This window comes from Styela clava, chromosome 13 (genome assembly GCF_964204865.1).
Source record: "Styela clava chromosome 13, kaStyClav1.hap1.2, whole genome shotgun sequence".
Lineage (NCBI taxonomy): Eukaryota > Metazoa > Chordata > Ascidiacea > Stolidobranchia > Styelidae > Styela > Styela clava.
In genome coordinates, this window is record NC_135262.1 from 15,087,485 (window position 1) to 15,105,856 (window position 18,372).

The 18,372-nt window shown below is 37.0% G+C and overlaps 3 protein-coding genes across 3 annotated transcripts; all 3 read right to left on the bottom strand.

Annotated features, from left to right (window-relative positions):
* Positions 1-839: 839 nt before the first annotated feature.
* LOC120332434 (bystin-like) lies at positions 840-2,191 on the bottom strand. Its single transcript, XM_039399676.2, has one exon. It carries the CDS (start codon positions 2,189-2,191, stop codon positions 881-883), a length of 1,311 nt encoding a protein of 436 aa, XP_039255610.2. The 3' UTR covers positions 840-880.
* Positions 2,192-2,221: 30 nt separating this feature from the next.
* On the bottom strand, positions 2,222-6,557 carry LOC120332435 (dnaJ homolog subfamily C member 27-like). Its single transcript, XM_039399677.2, has one exon. It carries the CDS (start codon positions 6,555-6,557, stop codon positions 5,733-5,735), a length of 825 nt encoding a protein of 274 aa, XP_039255611.2. The 3' UTR covers positions 2,222-5,732.
* Positions 6,558-6,603: 46 nt separating this feature from the next.
* On the bottom strand, positions 6,604-7,835 carry LOC120332436 (mitochondrial import inner membrane translocase subunit Tim29-like). The gene has a single exon (XM_039399678.2). It carries the CDS (start codon positions 7,510-7,512, stop codon positions 6,862-6,864), a length of 651 nt encoding a protein of 216 aa, XP_039255612.2. The 5' UTR covers positions 7,513-7,835; the 3' UTR covers positions 6,604-6,861.
* Positions 7,836-18,372: the final 10,537 nt, after the last annotated feature.

The following is an 18,372-nucleotide window of genomic DNA, read 5'->3' on the forward strand; positions in this document are numbered from 1 at the left end:
TACCCCTTAAGACTGAAGTAATTGATTTGTCCCTACGCAGAAGTTGTGAATTCATGCTATATTCATTAATACCACATTTGAGTTGTCATTGTTTTTAATAGAATTTATTTTACTATGCCTTCGCTTTCATTAGTAAACAAAGATTGTAATGTTATCTGTATAGAGAAATACTGTCATTTTTCTATGTTACATACGAACTAGTGTGGCTCGTTGGAGTTAAATTTTAAGGCTATAATATATATAATAATTTCATCACAAATGAACCATAGTTACTAGATGATTCTGAGGTGTGAACGGAATTTATTCCCGTGGATGTTTATAGTATGTGACGGGATCGCTGGACGCCTGGACCCATGGTTCAGCCTATCACTGGAAGGACCACGTAACCCGCTTGTCACGTGGCAGCAGATTTTGCGCTTCCATATGGTCATGAACTTTTCAGATTACACAGTTATAATGACAACTTTACTGTGTATAATCTTAATCATATTACGAACAAACAAAAAAACATGCTGGATGGCATGCTGGGATATGCCATCAAGGGCGACGGGATTTCGGTATTGAATTATTGCCCTCACTTATTCAGGGGCCTAGTTACTGAGACAACCGGCTGATGAAAACCAAGAGTCGACATTAAACAAACGAACTATAAACATGCAAAACTTTTTGATAAAGTGTTCTCAGGATATGAATCTCATATTTTACACCCAGATTAAAGGGACTCAATCAAATGGCAAAACACGCCTCTCGCTGCCAAGTAAAATGAAAATGTGAAGTTTTGCATCGAGATCTAAAACGCTAATACCTGCTACACTGCTTACTGTCAAAAAACAGTCAAAATAATTTTATAATTTATTGATTACAAGATTAAACTTCATTGTTATTCAGGTTCCTCCATTATAATTTCTTTGCTTTCCCTGGACATGAGTTGTTGTCTTATTTCTGGTGTGATCTTAGGATGGATTTGATACCTCAGCAACTCTCTCAAGCTATCTGCTTGTTCATCAGAGACATCATTTCTATAGGTCTCGACAAAGGATAAAAGACATTGATGCCATAACACTGGCAACTCCCTTTTGTCGTTACGAAACTGAGAGAAGTGGAACACAAGAGCATCAATGACTCGAAATGGTAGTGCATACTTTTTAGTAATCAAAGCTCGGAGAAAAATGCTGTTACCACCACTATAATGCATTTCTGCTATTTTGATCATTGCTGCACTAGCATGAAGAACAGGTATCGTGCATTTTGTGATGACGCTCGAGATTATTGTAGCTTCTCTCAAAGTACATGTACCTTCTTCACATAGTGGCAAAATGATTCCTTTAAAAAAGGCTGCCGGTTTGTAAAGCGCCTTTTTTAATGCCATAAAAAGGTGAAAGTTCAATCTTTTGTAGTAATGAATATCATCCCTTATACGTGGCAGTAAAACCAAATTAAAAAATCTTTGAGCCATGTGAACGTTAAGATTTGAAGCAAATATTCTTGTTGCTTGATACAACGCAGCTGCACTCCAAGTATCCGGCTCCGTGATATACAAAATCTCTTCCCAATTTTTAAGATGTGGTAAAACTTTGAATGCTTTCGGCAGCTTCCCACTTCTGTATCTAATTAAAATGCTTTTGACATCTTTGTAAACTTCAATGATTCTAGGATCAATATCCGGCATGGGATTTTCAACATCAGGCATTAGTGTAGAGACATCGGTTTTCTTTTCTGTAATTTTCTCCATGATTATATCAGCTAAAGTTCTTCTTGTTGGTGGATCAGGATTCATAAAAGCCTGTAATGCTTTTTCATCTTCTTGATTTATAACTATGTCTTGATCTTGATATTCCCCTGAAGCGGCAAGAGCAGCACTTTCTGCTAAACTTGGCCACTCATCTTCATCCTCATTTTCTGAATCGGAATTACTTTTCTTTCCTAGTTTTATTACAGTTTTAAATTTTGAAGCTCCGATCCCAACTTCTCCTTCCAGTTCTTTTTGTTGTTTTACTGCTGCATCAAGAATTTTTTTTGTTAATCGATTATCGACAAAATCATCTTCTTCTTGTCTGAATCGAACCTTCGGTTGCCGATTTGATGCCGCCTTAGTAACATTGTCTGCTGTGATATCCTCAACCAGACCAACTGATTGCTTCACAGCCAGAGGCTCTGCACGCTTCGCTTTGACTTTTTTACTTTTTCCCATTTTTATCTTGATTATGGTAATATTTGAAAATCTAAAATTAAAATAAAAAAGGTGGAAGCATGAAATCACACAGAAAAATATAAATTATAATGTTAAATATATATTTACAGCACCTGAAGTTAAAAAACAGTAACTGTATAAAACTTGCCACATGGCTTAAAGAACATATGTTGCAAAAGCATTAGAACAATAAATTACCACATGCAAATACTCAATTATGAACCCAGGTTCAGTGGCGCAACCAGGCCGTTTTCAACGGGGGGGTCCGACCGGAATTTACACAGTGCAACCACGACGTAAGTCGCAACGCCACTAGGTGTCGCCCCGCTGACCACGATAAATTGCTCATGGTTAAAAGGGAAACGCCATCGATTAAATCCCAGCCTTTCGCTTACCTTGCACTCGTTCTTAACGGCGCTTCGCTATGTCTTGCACCTCGTGGGTAGCAAAACGCCGTTCATTACATTCCAGCGAATTGCTAACGAAAAGCTGTTAATTATTTTCAACGTTTTCCTCGCTTTGCGCCTCGTGGATAGTGAAACACGGCTTGAATAAATTCCAGTGTTTCCCTCGTGCCGCGCCTTGCTCGTTGGGTGAATTCGTCAAGACTAAAAACAAAATGCACTTCTTGCGAATGGACCTTTTCCCGACCCTAACCCCGGAAAAATTCTAAACTAAACTGAAGCTCACCGGAAGACATAATGACAATTAAAATAATTGATTTACAACTAATTTTTGGAAACACAACTAAAAACTGACTAATTTAATGCAGGGATGTCCAAATCGAATTTAAATTCAAATATCGCAAACTTCAAATACTGTTTTTTCGTGTTTATAATAATCCCAAATATGGCGCACATATCCTAGGCGTCGTCGTCCATGTGTGGTTCGGCAATATATTACAGCTGACATGAAAGACTTTCGATAAACGCCGACTTGAAGAACTTATAAGACTTCGAGGACGTTTTTGATTGAAAATATTTTCTTATCGGGTATTTTAACTTAGTCGAGATGGTTTAGGCGTCCTCGGCAAATTGTGTCTTAATTAGTTGTTTTCATCCTCAGTTTCGATAGTGACCGAACATAACAGAAAATTTTTTCATTTCTTCTAATTTAGCGCGTATAAAATAGCCCTTAAATAGTATTTAATATCTATCGCGGATTTCGTTGGCATCCGGCATTGATAACAACATCAGTTCAGTTAAAGTTAGCGGTATTCATTTACAAACAAAAATACATAACAGCCGACATGAAATATTCAAATCAGCGCAGAATTCAATAATAAAACACGTTTTATGGTCTTAATATGCACATAGAAAGAAGAAAGGACAGAGAAATAACGACTAAGAACGGTATAGTATGTTTGTGTACTTTTGTTTACCATCGTCATCATAATCAAATTAGTTAATCCCGATTCCCAAATTTCCGTCCGCCAATAATGGAGAATGAAGATGGAAAAACGTGTTTTACTTTTTGAGTCAGCGTTGATTTAAATTTTTCATGTTATGTGTTATAATTTTTTGATTATAAACCAATACCTCCAACTTAAAATGAACGATATTGTTATCAACGACGTCAGGACTCGGGATAACGATAAAATCTCCGATAGAAACCAAATAATATTTAGAAGCTATTTTATAGATTGCAAGAAATTAAAAAATTTCCCGTTAAGTTCGATAACTATCGAAACTGAGGATGAAAACAATTAATTAGGACAGGATTTGCTTTTAAGTTTATTGCCGAGACGCACAACATATCTTGACTAAATTGAAATATACGATAACAAATGTAAAAAATTTTCAACCCAAAACGTCCTCGACGTCTTATAAGCACTTCAAGTCAGAGTTTATTGAAAACCTTTCACGACGACCGTTAGTTATTGCCGTGCCACACATGGCTGCTTTCGATTGCGATAAAAATGAAATAATTGTGGAATGTTTTTAAATCAGAACGTGGACGGGGGCGGTAGGATGTTTACGGCGTTTTCGGCCTTTCATATGTAGAAAATCTTAGGTTATTCGAAGCAATATTTTTCCGAAAATAATTTTCGTATCCAGATTTTCAGAGTTTCTACTGCATTATTATAACATGAAGACGGGCGGCGTTACATTGCGTCAAGATGATGAAGCACGAGAGTATTCGTCACAAGAGAGAGAGAGATAGCATTATGCTATTGTCGCTTTCAATTCGCATCGACAGCGCGCGATTTCTACTTTTTTGAGATAACATATCTCATTTTCGAATACAAACATATACGCGGCGTTAGCGATTATTACGTAACTATCAGCAAAAAAGTATGATTGAAGTCGGGCGGTGTTAAATTACGTCGAGGTGATAAAGCACTGGAAAAAAGTAGTTTTCACCCGATTGTTATGACTGTGGAACGACGTTGTTTTAACGTAGAACAATAATAAAAAAAACGAAATTCAAACGGGGGGGACACGACCCCCGTAACCCCCCCGCTGGTTGCGCCACTGCCCAGGTTAGTAGTATAAATTCTCAGACATGAATTTTTAGTAAATTTTGAAGCAATTCAACTTAGGAAAACATATTCCAATCCAGCCACTATTTTCCACACTTTCATTGAAAAAAAAAAACTATGTATAATCTGAGACTAACATAATAACTATTTTCCATAAATGTGGTACCACTACATTTAACAAACATGTGTGTGTAATAGCTGGAGACATTGATATAACCAATTATTAACTACATCAATAATTTTGTAATACATATGAGATAAAAGAGTTAGTAATGTGTTGTTTAAAATTATAGGTAAAATAGAGAATTAACTAAACAGAATAGTATACAAAATATTACAAATACAAAATTTTGAAATATAGTGAAAAATATATATTTTTCTCTAAAAATTAAAAAAATAAAGGCAAAATCATAAAACTATATTACTCCTCTTAATAATAAATACCGGCACCTAATATTAATGGAGAGTGTTTTGTACAGATATCTGACTCAAAATTCCATTAAAATTATGCAGAAGGAGTGAATATTTGAAGCTTTAGTAATAATGAGGATATCTAAGAATCTGACATCACAATTCACAACACAAATAATTAATTTCGATGAATTGATTTAGTTAACAGGTGTATTAGATATAATGGATGCAATATTTAAAAAAAACTTTCAATTTGACTATTGAATAAAGAAATTTGTTCAAACAAGGGCCACATGCACTCACTCACTTATATATTAAAGGGATTTCTCGAACTTTTACACCGAATTTAATCTGTTATAAGATTGCATTTGAAAAATTCTAAATTGTATGTACTTATTTCATCCTCGGTTTGTTGTTAGATATATCATTATGTGCTTTACTTTTCTTTCTCGTAACTTTTATGCAACTGCTTTTAAGGTTGAAGGTAAATAACCTTTATGACCAATAGAAATTGAGAAATATTCCCCCACTCAAGATTTTAAACGCCTGTGGGCCATATTTTTCATAATTTCAAATCGTTTGATAGATATTACATATAATAAATATATGGTACAAAAAAAAAGCACAAATATTCAAAAAATCAAATGATCATCTATTTTTTAACAATGCAGTTCTTGCATTGACAAGAAGTTTGAATGCATCTTCACTTCCAGGAGCTACATTTTTATCAGGATGAAGCAAAACAGCAAGCTTACGATAAGCTTTATTAATATCATCTCTTGTCGCAGAATGATGTACTCCAAGTTTTTCATAATTATCACGTCCATTTTTTATCCTCAATATAGCATCGGCTTGTTCTTTCGTAAAACCAAGATTGGTGTTTACAGGACCACGCTTTCCTCCATTTTCAGATAGTTCTACTAATGCATTAAACATGGCCTGGAACATTTCATTTACACCTTCCCCCGTACCGGCTGATGTTTCAAAATAATGAAAACCTTTTCCATCTGCCCATAATCTTCCTTCTGTTGTATCAACCACTCTGTTACCTTTATCAGTTTTGTTAGCGCAAACAAAAAATATCACATTGTCCATTTTTTGAGGTTTTCCAATTTCTTGCCGCATTTCTTGTAACCATGATTCAAGGCATTCGAAACTGACACGGTTTGTTACATCATAAACAAGAATTGCAGCTTGTGTGTCTTTGTAAAACTCATTTCGTACTTCGTAAAAGTAGGGATGTCCTGCCATATCGAAAATATTTACTTTCAGTTCTTTATCATTTACTTGTACTTTTGTGACACCATAATCAATCCCAATAGTCGCCAGATATTTATTTACAAATCTCTTTTCACAGTATCGCTTGATTAAACAGCTTTTACCAACTTCGGCATTGCCCATGCTAATTACTTTTACTCTTATACTTCGAGGATGACCTTTTTTACGGGTCAGTGGATTGGTGTTGGAAGACATAACTAGAATGTTGTTAACGTAAACCTAAACAATAAATGACATTGAATTAAATGTAGACTAACAAACTGGATACCAGATAAAAAATGCTTGGAAAAAACAAAAGCTAAGCAATTAATTACAAATTTTTACTCCGCGTAGTTCAAAACATTATGAAAACCATAACAAACAAATAAAAAGAAACAAATTTATGACCTCAGAACTGATGAATTTATTGATGTTTAACCACATAAAAGTTTAAATACCTTGTAGTGAATTAAACAATTTTAATAGGTGATTGAAAAAAGACAAAATACCAGTATGTATTCTATTCAACAACTTCAATTGCTTTTCTAACTTTTCTTTGCTCAGATAAAGGAATAGCAGGATTTCCAAAATATGAAATTTCCAATATTCTGTTGAAAAAGTCTTTTATTTGTGCCCATGTGGAATCAAGGTCTTTTGGAAACTCTTCAAAATTTATATCATAGTCTGTTGTATGGTATCTCAGCACCCACCATCGTCGATATAAACCAATATCCACTATTCGATTATGAAATTCCCTCCATTTTGGACGTAAAAATTTACATTGCGATTCATAATGCTTATTAGTTACGTCATAATCAGTATAATAAATTAGAGAGAAAATCACTAAATTTTGATGGCGAATTCGTCCCTTTGCAAAATATCCAGAAACTTTTTGAATGTGTTCATCTGATTCTTTGTTTCGAGTTTTATCATTCAATAATACAATTTCATTAGACTTGTCTACAAGCTTTGCATAAAACTCGGTTTCGGTCGGCATTGTCCGATTGAGTCGGATTCCAAATAGCAATAATCCTGTATACATTGTTGTTTTACCTGGGTTTTCCTTCATATATTGCAAAGACTCTAGAGCTGAAGTTCTATAATCGACAATAGCAGTCTTGAGTGATGTTTTCAACCTTTCACCAATACCACGAACCTTCAATGCTGCCATCACAATTATCAGATTGTAATAATCGATAAAGTACTGAACTAGGCAAACAATAGATTCATAGGTATTCTACTTCACAGGATTATTTAAAACTTTTTCGATTTCTCATAAATATAAAAAATTGATATTAGCATTAGAAAGAGATGACAAAACTCAAAATATTCAAAATGCAGGGGTCTAGCGAAGCAATCGCTGTAACTCCTTAAAATAACGTCAAACAAAATGAAGTTTCCATGTTTTTTTTTCAAGTCAGTTAAATGAAATTCTTGACAGATGTGTTTAGTTAAATCAAACCGACTCATGTTCCAACTAAGCAGGTCATGTCAAACCGTAGGATAGGATTCACATATTTATCCCGGGGGAGAGGAAAGTCGATAAGACGGCTTATCCATATGGCGAACCACGGCCTCTCGTCCGGTTATTATTGAAAGTCGGGTATGGGATTAGTTATATTGTTTGTTTTCGGAAGCATGGACTTGGTGATGGAGGAAGCCGTAACCGACCAGCGGTTACGTTAGGGTGACCATATGTCCAAATCCTAAAAGGAGGACACATCGTTTGGTAGAACCATATTCCACCTGTGCCTGAGATATACGCGTTATATATCTACTAAATTCTCTAGAATTAAAAGTAGAGGCGACAATAGTCGATGTGACGACAATGCAATAATGCATTCTTGTCAACGAGAAACTGTAGCCGCAAGTAATGCACTCCGCCTCGCAATCAGCTCGATCTTTTGCAGTTCTTAACTTTTGCAGGTCTGCCAAAAAACCCCGAACCGCTATTGTGCAAGCTCCCTTTTAATCTCATCAACGGTTGAAATTAGGAGCGCAAATAAAACGTCACAATACTGCAATAGAGAAGCAAATTTTGTGCATGGTTATAGAAAATGAACATTGTGGTGTAACCTTTGATACCAATAGCAATAGGTGCGTGGAAATAATCATTGTTGTTTGTGTCAATTATTTCCTAAATTCAACCTGTTTCTAAAACTGAGCTATAATTTATTAGTAGATTAGGAATGAGGTGCTGCGCACGCAATAACTTATAACCCCGAGGTTTGTCATAACAACCCAAGGTGATTTCAACCTATTTTGTATTCGGGGTCTCATATTTCAACGCTTGTCATATGTGATCTGATAATTACAAGTTTCGCACATAACCATCCCTGCATGGGATTCGAACCTGCGAACCCACGCAGAGTAATTAGAGGTGCGGTGGCGAGCGTATTCCCAGAGCTTAGCCCATTGGTTGAGCCACACCGCGGCGCGCGTACCTCAAGTCTGCAAGTAATTTACAACAATTTGACAATCCTAACCTCCACCTCACTGTGTCATCCAAAAATTACGTGAGCGTGGTAGAATGTCTTATCCTACCGACTAGTAAATTTACCCTAAGAGGAACCTGAAGTTCCTGAAAGCAGTGCTACAGTGCTATCTTGAAAACCAACAGCTGATTCTATGACAGACTGACGCCTTCTTGAATTTCGGCAGTCCGCATGTGTGTGTGTGTTAGGAGTCACATGGAGCTTTCAGCTCGGGTTCAAGGTCCGTTTCGTAAATTATATTAGAAACCGGCTCGGCGATGTAGCGACTAAGCGTTTGGAATACGCTCACCACCGCACCTCTGATTACCCCACGCGGGTTCACATCCGGTGGGGGCTAATTAGGTGTGAGAGGTTTGCTGGACACCTGGCCGAGGTAGGGTGGTACGCGCTACATGGGTGGTGGCTCCTCTACGTCCCATCTCATTGGGCCATATGGGCCGTGGCCCATCAAGCTATGGGCCGCGGCCCTATCAGAAAAAATTCAATTATCTTACCAAAATTCTCAATTTTCACAAAATTGTCAATATTCGAACCAAAAAAAAACGCGGTATGCCGCCAAATTTTTTTTTTACGATAAGCCTTTATAGAGGACTTGCACGGGTCACGTGACTTTGTTACTGGACGGCAATAAAACAAAAACGTCCATTTGGCTCCTGTCAGTTGCAAGTCGGATTATACGTTTCCGTTTTGTTTGGCTGTTGAAAATTGTTATTTCGTATTGTTCCGTTGGCCTTACGTATAGTATAGACAACGAAATGGATCTTCAGGTATATTCCACTGATTTCAAAAGATCCGGAACGTCGCGCAATGTGGATATCATCTATTGCATTGGCAGAACTGCTTGGTGTAAAGTCCAGAAGCCTTCTTACATGTGTTTCACTGTTTGCGGACAGCACTTCGTTGATGGTGAGTGATAATGTGGTGATAGTGTGCCGTTATCAATTTCTTCAAATATTCACGAGCTCCCTCATTTCAATGGAAAGCAGATGACAAACTACTGTTATTAGTAGGCCTACTTGCAGTTGCAGACTTGACTTGTGTAAGACAGTAAGGAATTAATAATCAATTGCTATAAGGTATTGTTTCCCTAATTAGCAGGTAATCTATTACTAAGTGTGAAAGGTTGAATAGATAACTAAAGTTTAACACCAGTGGTCACGCAAAAAATAACCAGAATTCAATTGAATTCGCCATCTAGGAATACGCTCGCCACCACATCTCTGATCACCCTGGGTTTCAATCCCAGAGAGGATTGCAGCTCTACTCCCACCGAGGGTGGTTCTCATAACCGCTGATCGGTTACGACCATTCCCCACCATGCAAGTCCATGCTTCTGAAAACAAATAACTGGACACCTTCTGACCAATAATGAAGATTTCTTTCAATTTAAAACGCAATTATGCCTACCAATGTGGGTAGTTTTCAGGATAGAATTTATCTGTGGTTGGGGGACAGATTGCAAGGTGCAACATCGTACGATTACCATTCTATGTCGGGATTAGTTAGCCAGTTATTTGTTTTAGAAGCATATACTTGATGGTGGGGGATGTCGTAATCGACCAGCGGTCGTGGGAACCATCCTCAGTGGAAGGAGAGCTGCAATCCCTCGCACATAACTATCCCCGCATGGGATTGGAACCTGTGAAACTCCCAGGGAGATCAGAGATGCGGTGGCGAGCGTATTCTTAGATAGAGAATTCAATTGAATTTTGGTTATTTTTTGCATTAGCACTGGCGTTAAACTTTAGTTATCTATTCAACTTTTCACACTTACTGATAGATTACCTGCTAACTAGGAAAACAATACCTTATGGCAATTATTGATTAATACCTTACACGAGTCAAGTCTGCAAGTAGGCCTACGCCTAGGCCTACCAATAACAGTAGTTTGTCATCTGCTTTCCATTAAAATGAGAGAGCTTATGAATATTTGAAAATTTGATAACGGCACATGATGACTCACCATCAACGAAGTGCTGTCCGCAAACAGTGAAACACAAGTGAGATGGCTTCTGGACTTGACACCAAGCAGTCCTGCCAATAGATGATATCCACATTGCGCGGCGTTCCGGATCTTTTGAAAACAATGGAATATAACTGAAGATCCATTTCGTTGTCTATACTATACGTACAGTCAACGGAACAATACGAAATAACCATTTTTAACAGTCAAACAAAACAGAAACGTATAATCCGACTTGCAACTGACAGGAGCCAAATGGACGTTTTTGTTTTATTGCCGTCCAGTAACAAAGTCACGTGACCCGTGCAAGTCCTCTATATAAAAATAAAGCAAAATACCAAGATACAGAAAAGAATACTCCTGTAGTATGTGTACCAGGTTAGGGTTAGGACAAAATTTAGTTCAGATTTTTCACATTATAGTTCTATTATTAGTTCGGGGACTGTCTGTGTTAGCCAGGTGAATAGTCCCGTTACACAACTCGATGGGCCGCGGCCCATAGCCTGATGGGCCGAGGCCCAATTCGATAGGCCGTGATCCCGGCCCATGGGCCGTAGATGAGTCACCACTTCCACTCGGTACGCGTGACCGCTCTCGGTTACGGCTTACTCCACCGTCAAGTTCCACGCATTTGAAACAAATAGGTGGCTAACTAAGTCCATAACCGACTGTGGCCGTGGTTCGCCACATAATTCTTTTACCCGAGATACATATGTAAATTCTGTTCTAACCACCTACAGCTCAAAAAAACATTTTGCATCAGATTTGCATAAGATATTTCTAATCTATGTTCAAAATAAATATTGTATCTCTGAAATGAGCTTTATTGAATGTGGAGTTCCCAGGTTACTATGATTGACCCGCTGGTATTTTTACGCTACATAAACGATCTACCTTTTTGGCCTCTGCATTTTATTCAACATTGTTTGCAGGTGATACTTCTCTGTTAAAATCAGCATCTCGTGTTTCAGAACGTTAAACCGTAGTAGTATATATATACGGTTAAACTGTATGCGGAATCGACTTCGGAATCGATTCTTCGTGGATTCGACTAGATGTGATTCTTATTTGGAAAGAAAAACAATAAATACGTCAAAGCAACAAAGGAGTTTGCAGTTTTGCTCCCCTGAAATTTGGGTATTTTGTTCTAATCTGCTGTATATATGCCTAATGTTTTTTCAATGGTTGTTGAGTAATTGCAAACTACAAACCTGAATAAACTGAGCCGAGTTTGTCATTAGGCAAGGTAGGCTGAAGCCCAGGTGCCTCAGGACATCGACAGCCCTCGACATTCTATTTTTTCTTTAAAATTTTATAAAACTGATATTTGTTTAAATTTTCAATCAGGGTAATATTTATTGTCCCGAATATCTATCGCGGCCTCTATTTATTTTTTGAGTGCGATGACGCCATCAAAGTTAAAATTCGTCTACCTTGTGGCGTGATATCTGGTCACGATGTATATCTGGTCATGTTGTCCATCAGCTTTGTTTAAAATAATGGATATTGTTGAATATTTGATACCGCAATGAGATTGATACATACTGAAATGGATGAGAGATACACAATCGTCAATAAGGAATGACTCCAATCAACGGCGTATCTAGGGTGTGGCAGCCATGGCTCGTGCCATGGGCGCCGTTTGAACAGGGGCGCAAAACAGGGAAAAGTATTTTCCATAAAAGGTTATAAGGATTTCAATTTCAACCGACCTAGAAGTACAAGATCATCGTGGTAAATAATACATATATTCATTCCAACTGCTTTCATTACAGTAGTGATGTAAATTGTATAATTTAATATTCATTTGGATTTCAATCACATTTGTAAACAAGAGAGCTATGCTCAAATATATGGACACGTTACGCTGTTTGAAATTGATAAAAGTAATAGCCTTCTAGAAAAAAATTCAAGCTTTACCTACTGAAAATTCCAAAGCAATTGGCCCAGTAATCAAAGAGAAAAGCGATTTTTTTAAAACGTGTCAAAGAACAAGGATAAGAACAAGTGAGCTATGCTCGAATATGTGGACACGTAGCGCCACAAAATTCTGATGACGTCATAGCAAAAAATAAAAGTGATAGCTTTCTGGAGAAAAATTCCATCTTTAACCACTGAAAATTTCAAAGCAATTTGTCCAGTAATCAAAGGGAAAAGCGATTTCTTCAAAACGATACAAAGAACAAGAACACACAACAACAAAACGATCGTTATATCAACTACGTGTCCAACAGGAACAACAACATAATATTGAAACAATCGTTATGTACACTGACGAGTCCATAAAACATTTGCGAACCTTACAAGATAAGTAAATAATTTTCACGATTGCACTGTCCGTTTTGGGTTTGTATTAACTTGCTGCTGAATATTCAATAAGTAGGATTCGTGGTGGAGACCGACTATCAACCTAGGACGAGCACTCTTGTTTCAAATATCTCAGTTATGTATCGAAAAGTATGAGATAGATTCTCTTTCGCCTACCGAAAGTATGACATATCTGAATCAACGGTGCGAGCACGTACCAACACTTTGTGTATATAATCAAGTTATTCATGATCAAATCCCGAGTGCACACTTCTTTTATTTCAATTACCTGAGGGTTAGGGTTGATGACGCTATCACCTACCTTAGGCAGTTATTGAATCCCATCTGCCGTTCGGAGTGTTGGGTGTGAAATTTAAACGAAAGCTTTGGCGCAGAGGCATTGGATGTACATCTATTTCGATATGTGAGTTTGTGCCTGTAATTTTTTTCCATGCTGCGGATTAGAGATGTATCGATGTATCGGTATCGGCCATTTTTTCGGTATCGGCCATGTATCGGTATCGGTTGGATCAGGGCCGATATTTCCGATATATTTCCTTTTTTGATATGGTCCAGAATGTTTTAAAAGATAAGTTGAAATACTACTTTTTAATTTATTTTTTGTCCAGAGAGATCGTGAGCTATGAGCCATAGGCTACATGTCCCCACCCCCGCGAAGGAATAGGATTCACCTGTTTTTAGCTATTTATCAGCCAAACTAGCTCAACTATTTTGGCTGTTTTCGCTGTCAAATTTTTATATTGACATTTTTAATATTACATAATATTTATGAAGAAATATATCAACACAGCACATAACAAAAAGCAACTAGGCGCCCAGTTTTAAATCATATACAGTGGAATTGGAGTCCTTGTTAACGCCACATGCACTTTGGGCACGGCTATAAATTCTGACTGTTAGTCGTCAAGTACGAGTGTCATTTAGTCCGTCGACATCGATAAACCAAATTCCGACACAATTATCCCTCTACGCAGGTATTAATTTTAGTTTTGTTTAACTACACAATTTCTTTATAGATATATTGACATGACCGCCTAGAGCCCTAGACTGTCTCAAAATATATGATAGCAATTGTAAAATATATATTATAAAACAGTAAAGTAAAAAAACTTCCTCGACAGTTATAGGTAGGCACTTTTTTGACGGTGCTGATTGATATTCTTTCATGTTGGCTTTGATTTATTGCGGCGACAATTATGATCAACCACAAAATAAAATATTTGTGAAATGCTTTTAATTTGAACGTAGGGCGGCGGCGTTAGAATGTTGCTTCACTGTTCAAATATTCCATTTTCTTTCTCATGTGTGGGGTGAGCCTGTGGATATAATTAGATAACCATTTAGCACTATACCGTCCTGCTACATGCAATGTCACTGATTGCACATCCGACATTATTGGCAACAAAGACATCAAAATCGAAATATTTTGCTATAAAATTTGTACTCACATCAGTTTTATCCACAGTAATTCTGGCCTTATCTTTGTGTGGGCAATCTCTAACCCAGTGAATACCTGAGAACCACAGATAACACATCTCGTAATTGTGCCATCTCTTCTTCTGGGGTTTGTGCCTCTTTCTCCGCTTCTTTTCCTCGGACCATTGCTTGGTGTTATTTTCTTTGATGTACTGCTTAGTTCTGCAACACAGTTTGGCTCGGTCTTCACAGTAATCACAGTATTAACTTTATTGAATGGGCTTCGAAATATTCTTCGTAAATAAAGCTTTAACGATGTCATATTCAAGTTCACTAGTTGCAGTCAATATGAGCTGACGTTCTTGTTAAGAAAGAGCAGCGTCTTCAAGTAGTTTGAAGCAAACTGGTTTTTTGTTTGTTACAAGAGTGCTTGTGCATATCAACAATAATAAACATTAATTCTTGTTGTGGCTGAAGCTTGTCATCTAGTCTTTCAGTAAAAGATTCTCGAAAATCTCAGAAACCGTAAAAATTTCGTCTAACAAAGTTCAGATTAAACTGATATAGAGCTGTCTTCTGTTGGAGTCATTTCTTATTGACGATTGTGTATCTCTCATCCATTTCAGTATGTATCAATCTCATTGCGGTATCAAATATTCAACAATATCCATTATTCCAAACAAAGCTGATGGACAACATGACCAGATATGCATCGTGACCAGATATCACGCCACAAGGTAGACGAATTTTAACTTTGATGGCGTCATCGCACTCAAAAAATAAATTGAGGCCGCGATAGATATTCGGGACAATAAATATCACCCTGATTGAAAATTTAAACAAATATCAGTTTTATAAAATTTTAAACAATTTAATATATAACAATTTAGTAAAAGAAAAAATAGAATGTCGAGGGCTGTCGATGTCCTGAGGCACCTGCGCTTCAGCCTATCTTGCCTAATAACAAACTCGGCTCAGTTTATTCATGTTAGTAGTTTGCAATTACTCAACAAACATTGAAAAAACATTATGCATATATACAGCAGATTAGAACAAAATACCCAAATTTCAGGGAAGCAAAACTGCAAAACTTCGTGCAACTCCTTTGTTGCTTTGACGTATTTATTGTTTTTCTTTTAAAATAACATACTGTGTTTCCCAAAAAATAAGACTGGGTCCTATTTCAATTTTCTTCCGCAAAATACCACGTTATATAATACCACGTTACACCTGTAAATAACACGTTTTTATTCAAAATAAATGCTAAACATAGCTTATCAATCATTTAGAGCGTGTAGGAGAGACATTTTGCTATCAACTAGGGGAGTGCTTTTAGTGAAATGATTTTTAAAATTCAGGCTAGGTTTTATTCTCGGGGTAGGTCTAATTTTCGGGGAAACACGGTATATAGTTCGAATCTTTGTTATTATTTTCTGTTAGACTATTTTAAGGGTGCCGCTGCTCGATAACCTATATTGGTTTTTCGCGGTTCCCTTCGCCCTGAAACGCATTTTTCATATTTAGTGTAATTTTTTGTATATCCAGTGTGTTTTCAGTATGATGAAAAAATAAATTAATGATCACTGATTATCAACACATTGAACGCTATCACCTACCTTAGGCAGTTATTGAACAATTTTGCAAGTACCCTTTTCACGCCATAATGTGAAAGTGTGTTCGTCTTCAGGGCGTGTTGCTCGCCAGTGGAATAATCCCATCTGCCGTTCGGAGTGTTGGGTGTGGAATTTAAACGAAAGCTTTGGCGCAGAAGCATTTTGAGTTAGCCATTAGATGTACATCTATTTCGATATGTGAGTTTGTGCCTGTGATTTTTTTCCATGCTGCGGATTAGAGATGTACCGATGTATCTTTTTTCGGTATCGGCCATGTATCGGTATCGGTTGGATCAAGGCCGATATTTCCGATATATTTACTTTTTTGATATGGTCCAGAATGTTTTAAAAGATAAGTTGAAATACTACTTTTTAATTTATTTTTTGTCCAGAGAGATCGTGAGCTATGAGCCATACATGTCCCCACCCCCGCGAAGGAATAGGATTCACCTGTTTTTAGCTATTTATCAGCCAAACTATTACATTTACATTTACCAAACATTACATACAAACAAATTACATAATAATTATGAAGAAATATATCAACACAGCACATAACAAAAAGCAACTAGGCGCCCAGTTTTAAATCATATACAGTGGAATTGGAGTTCTTGTTAACGCCACATGCACTTTGGGCACGGCTATAAATTCTGACTGTTAGTCGTCAAGTACGAGTGTCATTCAGTCCGTCGACATCGATAAACTAAATTCCGACACAATTATCCCTCTACGCAGGTATTAATTTTAGTTTTGTTTAACTACACAATTTCTTTATAGATATATTGACATGACCGCCTAGAGCCCTAGACTGTCTCAAAATATATATATGATAGCAATTGTAAAATATATATTATAAAACAGTAAAGTAAAAAAACTTCCTCGACATTTATAGGTAGGCCCTTTTTTGTCGGTGCTGATTGATATTCTTTCATGTTGGCTTTGATTTATTGCGGCGACGATTATGATCAACCACAAAATAAAATATTTGTAAAATGCTTTTAATTTGAACGTAGGACGGCGGCGTTAGAATGTGTGGGCGATATTCGATATTCTTTTAAACACGAATACCGATATTCGAAGGTTGCGATATTAACATTAACTTCGAATTGGACATCCCGGCTTATGAGTTTTCTAATTGAACACCGAGATTACTAGCGTCACTGTCCAATGCAGCTTAATCAGCATCTGGATACCAAACATCAATTTCATATTATGTGATATATATATCTCTTTTTTCGATCTGAAATAATGTGTACTATGAACAACGCTCAAAGACCATTGTTTTCATCCTTCTGCCCTACACAGCACACCCAATTAAGTAATAATTACATAGTATCGGTATCGGAATATCGGTAATATCGGCATTTTTGTAGTATCGGCATCGGCGTTTTTAGCTAGTATCGGTATCGGCGACAAAAGTGGTATCGGTACATCTCTACTGCGGATTGGAATTTCCTTCTGTCGTCCGATAGGGCGCGTCAATCCTATGAGCAAAGATTATTATATCATATGGCCTATTATATCATATGGTATGTTTAGGAGAAAGTCCCTCTCTCGTTTCAGCTGTACCTGCATCGTAAGCTTTGGTATAACGTGATATCTGGCGTTGGTTCGCTTTAAAAATGAGATCACTTGCTGGTGGCTGTAGTGTAGTCCAATGCTTTCATGAAGCGCGAGTATTCTCCCTCACCCTGCTGCCCATATAGCTGTCTGGTGCAAGGCTGCAAACAGGAGTTTTATAGTTACTGACTGCTATATCAGTTCTTTGCATTTTGTTTGTCCGTTTAGAGTTGTTTTGTTTTACACCAGAGCAGCAGAGTGACCAAAATAAAATTGATTGATTGATACGTGCTGACGTCAGTACCATACGTGGTAAGATGATAAAACTACTTAGCTCAGATATACAGTCTGACAACTGGATAATAGCAGAATTCTGGAATAGGACTGAGTTTGGTTTTCTATTGGTTTGCATATTTATTGCAGTATTAGATTATTGCTATTCGCACTATTTCATAGTCTAGGCCTGCTGCAAAATAATTATAGTTTATGTTGGAATGAATTTTTGTTAAGTTTCATCAGTCACTAACTACAACGACAGAACTACTGTCAGACTGTAATAACAGCATATTCCATTATTCTGATATTGAAGACCTCTTTCAACTAGTTTTTTGAGTACCGGTAATCTACTTGAGTTTTGGAAAACATTAAATCATAGG